At 34.9% G+C, this 15,354-nt stretch overlaps 3 protein-coding genes across 5 annotated transcripts in view; 1 reads left to right on the forward strand and 2 right to left on the reverse strand.

Moving 5' to 3' along the window:
* The window catches only part of LOC100185387 (Golgi-specific brefeldin A-resistance guanine nucleotide exchange factor 1), a 15,904-nt gene extending 13,949 nt beyond the window's left edge, over window positions 1-1,955 (reverse strand). The window contains exons 1-5 of one of the 2 annotated variants that reach the window (XM_018814469.2): window positions 1,748-1,955; window positions 1,419-1,507; window positions 1,155-1,286; window positions 962-1,080; window positions 307-415 (exon numbers count right to left, since the gene is read on the reverse strand). In XM_018814469.2, the coding sequence (XP_018670014.1) occupies window positions 307-415; window positions 962-1,080; window positions 1,155-1,286; window positions 1,419-1,507; window positions 1,748-1,842 (544 nt within the window). In that variant the 5' untranslated portion in view covers window positions 1,843-1,955. The remainder of the gene's footprint in view (window positions 1-306; window positions 416-961; window positions 1,081-1,154; window positions 1,287-1,418; window positions 1,508-1,747) is intronic. The other variant, XM_009862209.2, reaches the window with a different exon arrangement.
* Window positions 1,956-2,299: 344 nt separating this feature from the next.
* LOC100175197 lies at window positions 2,300-3,302 on the forward strand. Its single transcript, XM_002128475.5, has 2 exons — window positions 2,300-2,487; window positions 2,728-3,302. The coding sequence occupies exons 1-2, from the start codon at window positions 2,407-2,409 to the stop codon at window positions 3,205-3,207; spliced, it is 561 nt and encodes a 186-aa protein (XP_002128511.1). The 5' UTR covers window positions 2,300-2,406; the 3' UTR covers window positions 3,208-3,302.
* A 79-nt stretch (window positions 3,303-3,381) lies between these two features.
* LOC100177513 (modulator of macroautophagy TMEM150B) lies at window positions 3,382-14,568 on the reverse strand. 2 transcript variants are annotated; one of them, XM_009862210.3, is made up of 10 exons: window positions 14,445-14,568; window positions 9,502-9,668; window positions 8,464-8,601; window positions 7,979-8,035; window positions 7,111-7,178; window positions 6,679-6,806; window positions 5,825-6,017; window positions 5,441-5,490; window positions 4,902-5,069; window positions 3,382-4,344 (listed from the first exon to the last, which is right to left on the reverse strand). In XM_009862210.3, the coding sequence occupies exons 2-10, from the start codon at window positions 9,654-9,656 to the stop codon at window positions 4,057-4,059; spliced, it is 1,245 nt and encodes a 414-aa protein (XP_009860512.1). In that variant the 5' UTR covers window positions 9,657-9,668; window positions 14,445-14,568; the 3' UTR covers window positions 3,382-4,056. The 2 variants fall into 2 exon arrangements, with proteins under 2 accessions (XP_009860512.1, XP_018670016.1); XM_018814471.2 differs by lacking the exon at window positions 14,445-14,568 and adding an exon at window positions 10,297-10,327.
* Between the last annotated feature and the right edge of the window lie 786 nt (window positions 14,569-15,354).

A 15,354-nucleotide genomic window follows, 5' to 3' on the forward strand; every position in this document is an offset into this window, starting at 1 on the left:
ATGAGAAACAAGAGGTGCTTCGTGTGGTAATATATTGATTTTTAACCAATACCAAGCTGACGGCAGTTTATTACATGGACGGATATACAACTGTTGGGATAATGTGCCAACTATGCGTTGTATGATCATTTATAGCAGCAAAATACATTGGCAATCTGTTTCAATACACTTATGATTCATTTTTTTNCAAGAAATATTGCTAATATACAAATTGTTTTACAAAAACTAAAATTTTGGATTAAAACCAAGAGGTTAAAAACAATGACATAATGTTTTTTTATTCCTTTATTCTAATGTTTAACTCACCACTAAGCCTCATTTCAAAGCAGATTCGAAAACATGATTGCATTATTTCACATACTGCTTCGTTTGTTAGTAAGGTGCCTACTTTACTGAGAAGCAAGACACGTAAAACCTGAATGGGTAAAACTATTTTAAACAAAACAGTATCGAAACTTTCCCATGCAAACATTTGTAAACATAAAAATAACAGAGGAAGTTGTGTTTCATGATCATAGGCTAATCCATATGGTGATGTACGTAAAAATTACCAAACCAAACATTGTTATTTAGGTCATTTTCTCTGAAGATAGGTTAGTGAAATAACTATTTGAAAAGTAGCCTATTTACTGTTAAATGTGAATTTATTCAAACTATTTCACACTTGACTGTCAAAATGCTTAAACGCTATAGCTTACGAATATACAAACAATTTAAAATTTTACAAACGAAACATTATCATGGCTTCAATAAAATAGTGGAAGCAGGATAACACCAGCTTTAATTATGCGTACCATGGAAAATTGATGTTATTTTTGGAACATTACTTTTATTAGCGAATGATTACCCCTACTTGGCTGTGTTCACCATTGGTTAATACGAAATGTGCAATCTTAGGTTAGTGTTGGTATTTCATAAATAGTAAATACCTTGCTAATTACTACAATAGTAACATATAAACCTGTAATATCTTCATAAGAACAACTTCATCATTGGAAGGATCAGTTCCCACAAACCTAGCATGGGTGACGGCATCAGCCATGCTAGACACTGCCATTGCTGCATTTGGTGCATTGAGATCTGTCACAAGATGGGTTACTGTTTTGTGCTAGAAACATAAAATACCATCATACTGTTCGTTTCACACAATTTACCAATCAATCCATATGATAGGAACTTGTTAATTGATGAAAGAGCGAGTCCAGTTATTGGGCCTGTAGTGTCTTCTGATCGCACAACTTCCAGGAATGGGGTCAAGTAGATGTTTGGTTCCAATACAGACAGACCTGTAGAACCAAACTATGAGTATTTATTTTGGCTACGATGCATAACAGAATATAAGAAGTAGCTGTTCCTGATAAAAAGCCCAATTCGACAGCAAAACAGTAAGGGTATGTTTCTGTAAACACAACAATAACCTTCACATCTGTTCAAGACATTCTTAAGCGAATTAAAACTTGAAATAAGTTGGTCTTCATGGTCGTTCTGGTAGTTGTGTGTTGCCCATCTGCGTAATACAATTATTATAAAATGCTTAAACATACTTTAATGTATATGTTTACATATTACACATTAAAAGTAAGGTTTTACCCTAATGAAGACGGCCTGAATAGGACGTTAAAACGTCTGTCATCAGAATTCTTGTCGGGAGAGCCAAAATACTAGTATACTGTTCTGGTTATGCAATATGAGAATACCCAGGTAGACTTTTAAGCACAAAAAGGTAAATTAGGAATTGAATACTCACCTCAAATTCCTCCGCAATGCAGTAACAACTATATTCACTTCGCCAAGTAAAATATATTTTCCTCTTTTTGCGTCAACATTTTCGTCTTTTGACATCGTCTATATTCGTCAATCGCCTACGTCTACGTTAGCAACAAAATGCGAAAACCTCTACAAATGTAGTCATTTACACTACCCCACAAATCTATTCTGTAAAAATACATACGGTTATATAAGTTGTAAAATCATATTCCCAAAGCAACACATATTTACAGAACACCTGACTTTTATCGACGCTGCTATTTTGACGTCACAATGTATTGATTGTGAATCGTGATGTGCCGATTGACTCAGCTGATTTTCTCGCCATAGATATGGCATCGGTATATAAGTATGCTTGTTTAGCACATTTACCTGCATAGCAATGGCAACTAGCTCATATAGTTTATTACAACATTAACAAATTTTTATTTTTACGTATGTTTTGGTGTTTCTTTTTTACTTAAAATATTTCTTTTTGGTGGTCACGTGTTTGGATGACAATACCCAATATCGCTTACTCAGCAAAAATCTTTAAGTTGCAGCATGTTATTGTATATGAAGAAGAGGAAGTTCTGTATTAAGTAAATGTAATCAGTATGTTGGTATTTTTATTATCCTGACGACCTGGTACACTCTCTAATGGACGATGAAAACATTTTACTGAGTTATGCTTTTCCAGAGACAGCAACTTCAGATTTTTTAGTGGAAAAACTAAGAAAGGTATGCTAGTCTAACTTCGTTGGCTTTTGATAAGTATCATAAGCCGTAATTATAAAAGATATATGCAGGTACAGTTTTTGGTGCTGGTAAAGAATTCCCCCCCATCTTATCTGGCCGCTAAACATTACCACTTAACTCTTATAAGATAACCATTACCAACCTGTAACAGTTTCCACCAGCCTAATCTGTAACTAGTGCCAAGTTTTTGTACTTTAATGAATACATTAACATTTTTTGCAGCATGGAGTTGACGGTAGCATGTTGGAAAACATACAAGCGTCTCATTCCCAGTTAGTGAAGTGTTTTTACCAGAACTGTGCCTCCTTGCCGAGAAGAAAGCCCCGTGACAATCGTCGCGGAAAAGTTACAACTGAAAAACATAAAAAGGAGGAAAAAATAGTTGCAACTATTTCGAATGTTGAAACTGACAAAACTCCTTCAGCTGTCCAAGATACACAGATGTCTGAAATGGAGAAACTGGAAAGGCGATCACGCTTAGCGAATACAAAACAAATTGAAGAAAAGAAATTATCGACCCATGAACCAAAACTACGAAAGATAACCATGACAAAAGCCCCTCAAGATGCAGAGAACCCAAGTCCCGCCATGAATTCAACTTCCCCACCATGTGTTAAACGTACTGCTCGTATTAAACTAAAACGCAACAATTGCATGTCCCCTGCTCTGAATGCATGCAAAGTCAAAAAACTATCGCCCTAAGTGTTGCTCTTTTACCACTGCATCATGTTTTTGAACATCTTTCCGTTTTATACTTGTTTTACCCTTTTTCAATTAAACATGACTTGAAAGAACAACCTTATTCTGTTTTTTATACAAAACTAAAAAAAAAATGTTTTATTTTTTTGTTTTGTGTAAACTCTTTTATTTTTAAAGTTTTATTTCGAATTTATACGACACAGAAATAGGTTGAAGAAAATAGAACAATACATATTTGGTATGTCATCCATTATGACAAGGTAATACTAACAATGAGTGAAATATTTCATCGCATATCGGGCGAATAGTGCATTGTACAAAAATTTGGCGAGTATAAAAAATTTGAAAACAAAAGGGAACAAATACAGGTACCCCTCCTGCATTTAAGTTGCAATACAGCATTTATAAGTGGAAAACAAGGAAGATATCTGTGTACACATAGCTCGAAATTGCATAGTGTAATATGGGACATAATATAAGACACTTGTTTCTTGCTAAAAGACATTTGTGACAGTTTGCAAATAATTGTGCATGAGGCACTTGAAAGTGGTCAGCGTTGGGCTTACAAGTAGACATTAAAACAACAATGGTTCCCAAACTATGGCAAGTATTCCCAATGTTGTATATTAGGTACTTTTAGTTGGGACCCATTTTGTATAACCTTTATTAAAATTCAAGCAAAATAGAGGAGAAAAATTCCCTACTCAAAACTGTAGCTCCTGAGTGCCAAGTACTTTAAATATTATAGTAGAGTATTTTAAGTTTGGGAACCACTAATATGCAATATATAGAAGAAATCAAAATCTAAACGAATGCAGGAGGAACACTTGAGCAAATAAAAACGCTACTGTGTTACGAGGCATTTGGAAGATTTGGTAAAGAACGTGACAAAGTTATCATTTGGAAACTAATACTTGAGTTGCTATTTACATTGTCGCATACATCCACTCGACTGTTACTCGTTTCGCAAATTCTTCGTTCAGGAACTCCACAAGGGGGCAGTAGCATCTGCGTTCCATCATCGGGGCTGTGAATTGGTGGGGTGATAGTTTGATGCGTCGTCTTCTTTTGGCAGCAATTATTGTTGGTGTGCATTGGACCATTGGGTGTCAGTAGAGTGACTTTAACAGATTTAAACGCCTAGTGAAAAGGAGGTGTAATAAATAGATTTTTTGCTTATAGGAAAATGTTAGGAATGTATGCGTGCCAAGTAACATGTCACCCAAATTTTTGAAAACATATATTTCACACCACAGTTTTAGACCTAACACGTCTTATACCCTATTGCTTGGTGTCTTTGCCAAAGTATACTGCATCCCCACATTAATCAAGGAGTCTCTGTTTAATGGCTATAACTGTAATATGTAACTATATTTTAACAAGGTCATCCAAGATTTTGTTGAGACAAAATTTGATGCCTACGTTTTGCTGAGAAATATCGCTGTCAATGTAGTGAAATTGTCTTCACAATTGACGCAATCTTGCAGCTTTTTAAACTCTCAAGGGCTGTTACAAGCTTTTTATATCCTTAAAAAACTGCACCTTATGATACACCGTTAAAAAAACTTGTCTAAATAACTTTGAATAAATAAACCAGCCAGTTCCGGTCTAGGAGTTATTATGATTTGTTTCTGAGTTCAAATAGATAAAACAAACATGCTCAAAACTGATGACAGACAATATGTTATGACACTTACTTTAAACTCGTATGCGAAGAGACTCAAACATACAAGGACGCAGAGAGTAAGAAGCCACTCTGTCAACGAGCCGAACAAATCAATCACTTTCACATGCGTAGGAATGAGCTGGAGAAGTTCTTGGCACGAACCATTGGGCATTATAAGGGACATGTTTCTAATGTATTCCTGCATGGAAAATAGAAAAGATGAAAGAATGTAAAGAGTTAATGTAACTAATTTGTCATACTGTAGTGGGACAATGACATTCTTTATAACACAGGTTTTCTGTTTCAAAAAATTCATGCCAGCTTATAAATTACCACTCATGTCACTTTATAAAATCAACATTATGCACTGATCATTTTTAAATAGTACAACTTGATATTAAATTTTAAATGAACTAAGACTAAAAGTTTGAGAAGCAAAAATGTTTTACACAGCCATTGCTAAAACTTTTTGTTACATTATTGTAACATTAAGGTAACTTTTGACACATTCTCAAAATGTGCATAATTTTAAAATCCATACATTACTGTGTAAAGTATTAAAATACTTACAGAGGTTCCCACTCCATTTGCCATCTTCTTATATATTCCAATGCAAGTTACTGTAGAAAGAAATAAAAACATAAGACTGCTACATACACAGAATATGCAATACATTTTATTATTCTTAACAAAATGTAGACCAGGTCCTAAAATACATCTGGATAATTATTAATAGAATAGACAAACTGTTTCCTTCATATAAGGTCCTCTGACATGCCATGCTGTAGAACCCATTTCATTTATTGTGGAATAAATAACAACCTATACCAACATTTGTATTCAGATAAAGATGTTCAAATGTGTTTAGTATGCTCTTTTAGACTTTGGATATTTTGAAACTTCAACCACAATGCTCAAACACAGATCCCTAAATAAACATATGGCACAACTTACAGCATATCACTGCAGAGACCATAACAACAGCTGTAGCCAGTCTTGCAGCTATTATGCAGCCGGCGAATCGCATGGGTGGATCTGCAGCACGCAGAGCCCGACGACATAATATGCAGGACGTGACCCCATACAGCGTGCCAACAATGAATGCTAAACCAGCACCAGTGTAGTGAGGTACCTTGGCTTTGGAAACCTGATATGAACACAGTGTATAGGGTTAGTGGCAGTGGCACTATATCAACATTATGTACACCTAGGTAAACATTAGTGTGGGAAATTTCTTTACAGCGTAAATGAAGCATTGAAATCATTTTATTCTTTTTTAAAATAAAATATATGTAAAATATATAAATTAAGGCCAGTTCCAGGAAGTTCAACCATATCTTTATTCTACTTTTGCAATAAAATTGTTCAGCAAATGATACAAAACCTATTTTTTTAAGAAGATTAAAATTCAATAGAACAATAAACAACTGTGCTCTAAACCTTGTTGAGACTTAGCAACACGCAAGTACTTTATTACTTAACCACTTAGCTCTATGCTTCTGCCAACATACACAAAAGATTTCAAAGAGTTTTATAACCAGGGATACCCTACGCCCTACATGCTGTATAAGCACATACTAACCTTATATAACCTCACCAACATACTTGAACATTATTACTATGTTTGTTCAAACCATAAAGCAGTTTAAACCACATGAACACAATGAAAAGTTAATCAAAAACCCAGTGTGTTTTATGGAAGAAATGCCCTTTAAAATTATTAAACAAATTAAAACTTTTTCTTTTTGTTAAACAAAAGTGCCAGTTTTCCGACACAAAGTTAAAGTGCTTTATTAAACAACACAAACCTGAAAGTTCCCAACCAAGATAACTCCGAAACAACTAAGCATTCCGAACAGCACTGTGATTCGGTTTAATGCTCCACGCTGCCCCATGTGGCGGAAATACCTCCAAGCAAGAAACACGATGGTCATGCCTAAATGGTTTTAAACTTCATTATTTACACGGGCATGGTAAAAATTGTTGATTTAGTATCCGATGCTTGTATTCAAAAGTGAACACTGAAAAAAAAACTTTTTTAAAGGAATTTTATTCATGTTTTATTGACAACACATTTTGAATACAAAGTTTTGAAGTATCTGTCGTAATGAAAACAGTCGAAATTTAAAATCACATAAAAACAATATATTTGATTATGGTAACTTGCAATCTGGGCTTTGGAGACTAAGTATGTGAATTACAATTGTACATTAAGATGTAACGATCTCGTCATAGCTTACCAAAGAAACCTTCAATGTTAAGTATGAGCCCAAATATCATGGATTCCGGATGTTCTGTGCCCGTGTAACTGTTTGAAATATAAATAGAATGAGTGATTGAGTACTGAACTTAAACCTAATACCGTTTTGAGTAATGCGTCAACTCTTACCTACATTCTAACAATAGAAATTCCCTTATATTAACTAGAAAGAATACACTGTGGTCTGTGGCTAAAATGCAGATAAAAGACGAGCCATGTGTTTATAATCATTTTAAACAAGTAAAAAGCACGAAATATATATATATTTTTTTATGACATTTATATATATTTATATATATATATAATTTAATTATATACATTCTTGGATAACACAAATTAAATTATATATCAATAAGCTTTGATCTGCATCTAAATTAAACAAACAAACATATATTTTAAAATTAAAATTTATATATCGCAGTGTAGTAGTTACTAGTTAGTATCTTGTATTTTAGGAAATAAAATAGCTGTGTCCACAAAATAGTTTATTTTGGTCCTATGAGTCATTACAATGCCAACGCCAGGTCAAACAAAATGTTTAAAGTGTTGACGGCAGATCATTAATTATAGGTACATCCTGTGTGTGCAGCAGTTTGTCTGTGAATTTAGCAAATAAAGTAACGTATTCAAATATTGCGAAGGCCCCAACCATTAGCGATTAAACTAATACTGCATTGCCTCTTAACAAATATATTTTAACATTGTTTTTTTGGAAAATATTCCTTAACATAACACCTATCTGTGTCTAATCATGTGTGTATGACTTTGCAGGTGTTGCACAACACATGATATTGTGGCTTTGTAGATATTTGTTATAATTTATGGTTTATATGAGAACTCCCACCCACCTGAGGTACGGGAATATCCATCTCTCAGTGTGGCAGTTGTTTTTTGCGAAGAAGTATCTAAAGAAAGAAAAAAAATGTGCGTGGGTGAAAAAGTAAACACTCTTCTTTTGATAAGTTTAACAATGTGTGGTGCATGTGGGACAATAAAGAATAAACCAATTGCTTATACAATGAGTCAGGTTTCAATAAACTTACAACAATGGCCAATACGCACTCCTAATTGTGTGGTTTTCGATAACTACAATCAGAATTGCTTCGTTTCTAAAAAGTGTGGCAATAAATTATATGAAAAGAATGTGTCAACCGTTGCTGCGACAATACAGATATAAAAGCATATAAAATAAAAAATATAGAGACCCATCGTAAATAAAGGAATTCAAGTTATGTTCTGAACACAGGGTAGGACAGACTCCAATACATTAGTGGTTTTACACACCATTGCACTAAAGATGTGCTCATGCCAGTTGCCAAGATAAATAACTCACGTTGAAGTAAAACCAATGCAAGAAGTTATGCTGAGAAGAATAGGAAGGATGGACCATGGGATTGGCCCGCACATCCCTTTTCGATCTCGTTCCTCCGAAGATAACTGGAGGCTTCCTGGGACTTCTACATCTTTCTGTCTGTAAAAACATGAAAAATATAGATATGTAATAACTAAGATCAAATTGAAAAAACACATAAACCCTAAGTCATGAAATATCCATATTTTGCAATGTGACCTACATTTTATTTTACCAACAAACCAATTTATAAACTCAAAATAAAATATTCCTACATGAAATATTTCACGACTCATATCAGGTTAAAAACTTTCACCAAAAATGACCTAATTAAAAAATAAAAGCTGCACCAAGAAATATAATAATAATGCCCCAAGACAAGATAAGCTCAAACATTGACTTTCCGGCTTTCCGCCTATTAATCTCTTAATAGATGAGGATAATCAGTTTTACAACCATGGACAATTATCGTAAATTACTTGAAGGTAATTATTTATATACACGCTGCCACGAACTATGATGTATGGAAAGTTTAAACTTTGTTAAATGATTCTAAAAGACTGTTGTGTTGACAGTTTAGAATATAATAGGCAAGAATTAGGTTTCTAATCATGGAGTATCATAAACGACTTACATTAGGTCGCAATATGGCATTTCTTTGCATTATTACAATCTTTGTTACTCTAATTACGCACACAAATAAAAAATTATGTTACATGTACCTATATAGTGGCTTAATAATAAGCATACAGCAAACAAATGACATATAAATTGTGTGTGTTTAAGATATAAAACCAATCTTTAGTAGACTATGTCTTATAATTTACAAAACGTCGGTTTAGTGGCTTGGCATTACACTTCAGACCTCCGGGCAATGTTATCTAAGATCATTGCCTATTCTGTTTAAATTACCCTAGACAACATACCAAATTTTAGTATATCTTGCATTTAACAAAAGATTGGTTTCAGTGGTTCATGTAACGCTAAAGACCTTCGGGCAATGTTATTCAGCCAACTTACTCTGAAGATAAATGGCTCATATCATCTCCTAGAAATCTGCGTTGTTGTGGATTGCAGCACGCCAATGAGTCCAATCGCATGTTGTGTGTCAGTTTATAAATACAACCGAACTTCTCTGGTTCTCTGCGGTTCAGTTCCGTTGCCTCACTTTTCATTTTAGCACTTCACTGAAAAAACAAAGAGTTAAAAAATAATAGCATACATACTAACTCAATGATAATAAATTTCCCCAGCATCCAGATTAAAAAGAATGTGCATGCTGGGACAAACCAAATAGACTACCATACTAACGACTAAGTACAATGCAATATACCAAAAGATAAAGCATGAATACATACCCTATTCCTATTTCAAGTTAGTACTATACTCCCTAGTCTGGGTCTTTACCCATTCGACCCTATCTTATAAAACGTAAGCGTGTGTGCTTTCTTGCGTCATCTTTTTTTTACACCATTTCCAAGAAAAAGAAAACCACACGTTCAAAACCTGAATAATGGATTTAAAAATTGCCGTTACGCAATTTTACAACGTTTTTTTGGTAGGCAAACACCCCGATTTCTCCTTACCACCTACGCAGCCAAGAGCAGGTAAACGACGGACCTAAGTTAAAATTACTACGCCCTAGCAGCCCTGCCACTCTGCCAGGCCACTGTGAAATTTTAATTTCCTGCTAAAAACGATTTTTACGGTGCCCGACTGAGTTTTGATTGACAAGCGAATATAACTAATTGACGTATACCGTACATAACCGCCTGACCTAGAATTAAATCTGCATATATGGTTTATTTTACTAACCTCCAACGATTGACCATTATACTTTAATCCAACATCTTCGCCGGTAAATTGATTAATGATAGAATTTGTTTACATTTATCTCTTATATACTTGCTCATAGAAATCGAAAGTTGTTTTTTTAACCGGGGACGCAATTATACGTTTCCGTATTCACGGTAGTGAAACTCGGTTATCTAAAATATGGACCACCGAGCATGAAATGAAGGAACTATTCCTAAAAGGTCCGGACGAAGTGACCGTGAAGTTCTAAGCTCTATAACGCCACAAGACTACGGACGCACAACCACGCTGTTGAAAAAGAATACAAAACAACAAAATCCACGCAAATGACTCGAAATGAGTCACAGTATAGACCAAGAGGAGTTTCAGTTCTAGAACCTCATGTATTCCGACCCGATTTGACTTACAAGTGGTGCGTCTACACAATACGTAATGTTTCCCTATATGCATTAAATAACTTCCTGAAAGAACGTTTTACAATATCGAATTCCCTTAACCCCTTCCAGGGCATCCGTGTAATGTTTATAGTTTTACCATAACAGAGTTAAACACTGGCCATATATTCTCATTGTTCTGTAGCATAGGCCAAGGACAAAAAAAGCAAGTTAAAAACCAATTCAGTTTAACATTGCTTTAAAGATTTAAGTACAGCTTATCTGTCGAAAAAATCTTTCAGCGCAGCGAAAACTAAAGTGACATGAATGGCGTCACATTTGGCCTTAGTTCTATAAGGGCAAGTGTTGATTCAGGTTTTAGCACGCGCTGTTTCCAAACTGTATTCAATACAAATGACTAAAATATCCGGTCCAACTGACATGGGCTATTTACATTGAAACCAAGCAGTGTGAACTGCGACATCAACATTTTGTTGCATTATTTGCAACATCAATAGCTCAACGCATGTCCGGAACTTTCGTTCCAATAACCAACAAACCGCTGCTGTCGCATTGAAAGATAATATCAAACCAGAACGAAACATAAATCTATAAAGTAACGACGATATATCCATATTTTGCAATGGCGACCGAAATTTTATTTGTAAACGACCTAATACTTCTTAACTTAGACTCAAAAACAAATGGTATTGAACATAATACCTTAACATTCCCAACAGGAATATTTTACCAATATTGAATTCGCTATAAGTATACCCCTCTTAAACGGTTATTCGAAACACTATACGCTACAACGATCTTATCCCAAATGGCATCTGCAATAGGACAGTGGTAGGAGCTTGGTACCAAACCTAATACCTTTAGATTATAGGATAATGCAGGGCTCAGTGGGGAATAACAGCCTTCTGCTGGAGAATGAAATTATCGCGTGCAAGTTATAAGCTTGGCATGCAAAACCATCAGCATGTTTTTCTCAAATTTACATTATTTTAAGGAACGATTCATATATGAGTTTAGAAAGTCATGTCATGGAATCAAAACTGGCTCATTACCCATGTAATGGCATGTAAATACAAGACTTGAAGATCGTAACCAAAATTAATTCATATTTTTTATGATGGGCGGTCGCAAATAGGCAAGACAAGCTGAAGTACATTCTTGGCCTACACAATATTGAATTAAGTACGCTATGTGTGGCCCCACCTTTAGCTTAGCACCGACTGCCTAATCGCAGCGAAAGTTCATGTCAAAGAAAAAGTTAAACTGTTGAAAATTGCAGAAAGAACAAAATCCGAAACTAGATTTTGTACGATTACAATGCTGCAGTTGGTGTAACAGAACTGTTATTACAAATCTAAGCCTTGCTATTCAAAAGTCATTGATTCAGGGATTCTGCTATGCAGAGTAGGAATGCAATCCATCAACGCGTCGTCAACCTGTGCGTTTTAATTCAAAATATTTTACGTTAATGGCCCCTCGTATATAAGTATATAACTCTTTACTTTACGGTGGCTCGCAGTACAGTCGTTCTGTCTGTCAATGTTTAAAAACATATCACTAAATTATGGGTCGCAATAACTTGTTGTGACAAGTTTATTATATGAGTAGATTTGTACACTGATATTTAGCCACCAATAACTATACAGTGCAACCGAATGCGAAGTATAGTATCTGTTATTAAAGTGCAATACAATAAATTCCAGATACAGTGCGCATTTTAAATGTTTTTACCTGTACAGCTTTAAATATTTATCTCGTAATAAATTCCCGTGTGGCAGATTTATAAGTATACTTACAAGTATGTACTTATATATAGTTTCTTAAATTTGTTACGGTCACGAAACATTTAAATTCTCATATTGAACACTATTTTTATAAAGTTGCACTTAGCAATTTTGCACACCGCATTTTCAAGTTTATTCGCGTGTTAAGTAATACAGTTAACGACACTTTTTTAAGTATAATGATTTTTAACTTTTATATTTCTTAGTTTTTAATAGCTTGGGTAAACAGATCGCGGACCGCCTAAACCTGTTTCACAATTACCAGATTAATACCTCTAGCCCTTTATCCACGTAGTTATACTGAGTTTATATAAAAATACCATTACCGCAAAGTAACCACATAACATAAACATAAAAGTATAGCGAGTATAATACGATAAACGAGCAATTGATTCATTTGTGACAGTTATACCCAAGATATTATATTGCGGTGGATAATCGACGCATCAAGATAACAGAGCGGGTCACATAATAGACCAATCTATTCTAAATAGATCTCAATCTTAAGGACGTTGATGGTCTTTGAACTTCGACATTCCCTTGCTATTTTTCAGTAATAATTTTACGTTTTAAAATTCAATAAAACCGCAAATTTTTTTTTCGTTTTAAAAAACAACCAAACATCGTTGTCCTCTGGGGCGTCGATTTCTGCCTCGGCACGGCTTTACTCGGTGAAGCGGAAAGTCGGTTGCAAATATTTTTGACGGATTAAGCTTTTCAGGGGACGCAGTCGGTCGTGCAGTCACGACATATAATGGACAAAACGTATTTATTTCAAATCATACACACACGGCTCAGTGTTTACAAAATTGAAGCGATTGTTTACTTTTATTACGTGACAGACCTCCATGCTTCTTCTATCACGAAAGAAGCGAAACAACAGGTTTAGCCGACGTTGGGTTTATCACGCGTCGGCTATTTTGGAAAATCAGCAGTTTTGACTTTCGTTGCAAAATAAATTTAATTAATTTGCGGAACTTTTCAGACTTATTGACAGATTTAAAAAACAAAAAATGCATTTAAAGTCAAACGACAACACATTATCACACGTTCGACTATTCAGGACACACATGAAACTTGGTCCTAAATATAACGGAAACGGCAGATGAACCGCACCTGCTTCACCCTTATTGAATGCGGTCCCAGTGTCGTGACGATATATTTGTTCCGACCTTCGAATTTTTACCGTGTGCTATTGTGCATGTGCAGTACCGAATAAAATCGTCGAAACTATTACATTACGAGGTATATTAAATACGGACCAGCTGGAAAACGTGCTAAGGCAATAGAAGACAAATTGTAGCACAGACAGACATGGCGAGCGTAATTGACCGAAATGTTTCACGTCAAACCCCTTGCACGCGAACTTCTGATGAATATCATTTCAGGAAACATCGATGAGGTTCAAGATGTCGCAAATCAGGAATTGTGACGTCACTACCCTAACGGCTTCGGCATTGTGACGCACGCATCAAAACAAACAGGATCGAGTTTTATACATTTCGCACAATGGATCGTATTGTAAATCACTAAAACCATGCTGGTAACAGAAGTTCGTCAACATTTTAACAACGCTTTACGGATTCACACCCTTTTAAACACAGGTATAGTAGGGTGGGGGAAGATGGGACACCTTTAATACATAGTATCCAAATAGCCTGATAGTGTTTTAAACAATTAACAACGGTCTGTGAAAGTCGTGAGGATACGGTTTTATAATTCATTGAATGCTCTTTATTTACTACCAAATGGAAAGAGAAAACTAAACGAAAAGGTGTCCTAAACGAAAGGTTAGGGAAACCTGTTCACATTTTTTCTTGTCCCATTCAGTAGTAAACAAAGGAAATTCAAAGAATTATAAACGCATCCTTACGACTTTTTAGACCGTTACTAGATGTCTAAAACACAAGTATGTACTAAAGGTGTTCCTTCCATGCCCTACTATATAAAATGTAATACATTAACTTACCTATTACGAAGTACGTGTTATGGCCGAGTAAAAGCAGATGCACAGCGAATATGAATTCTATCCAAATCCTCAAGTATTCCAGCAATGCGAAAGCACTTAACAGCTCGTCTGCACTGCTCGTATCTCAATGACTCGTTTTAACCATGCACAAGGGCATGCATCTTCTAAACTGGTCCCTTTTTCTCATCATTCTCTTCTTTTTCTCTCAGTTTGTCGGTCGAACTTGAAAGGTTCCGTTACGCAAACGCTGGAAGATTGATTACGTCAAGTGAAGTTTTTCAATAGCATGTCATAATATATCTTTGTTGGCTTTGTTTAAAAACTCGCGACTTCCAAGAACTGTTCTCCTCAAAAAAGACAAATGTGTTTCTTTTGAAGCGTAAGGATAATATATATTTATAAGACAGGGGGAAGATGGGACACTTTTTGCACATTATATCCAAATATCATGATCGTATTTTAAACAATTAACAACGGTTTATAGGAGTCGTAAGGATGCGGTTTTATAATTCTTTGAGTGTTCTTTGTTTACCACCAAATGGGACGAGAAAATAAATTAAAAATGTGCCCCATCTTTCCCCATTCTACTATATGTATATGAGACGAGTTAGCTTAAATTCAATAAACCAGTTATTGAATATTAAACTAAGGCTCCAACAAATCGTTGCAAATATTGAAGTTAATTTTAATCTTTAATTAATTAACACTGAGTTATTGGAAAATCACGAAAAAATGTTGAAATATTTTATTCAAAAATATTCGCGTATTACTATTTTTGGATCGGTATTATTTAATAATGAAATGTAAAATAATTCAAGTTACGCGAAATGGTGGAGGCACTTTCTCAAATTCCAGCAGAAATTCCAAAATGTTGTATCACATGAATGCCCTATTTTATCCCCCACACAGG

This window comes from Ciona intestinalis, chromosome 12 (genome assembly GCF_000224145.3).
Source record: "Ciona intestinalis chromosome 12, KH, whole genome shotgun sequence".
Lineage (NCBI taxonomy): Eukaryota > Metazoa > Chordata > Ascidiacea > Phlebobranchia > Cionidae > Ciona > Ciona intestinalis.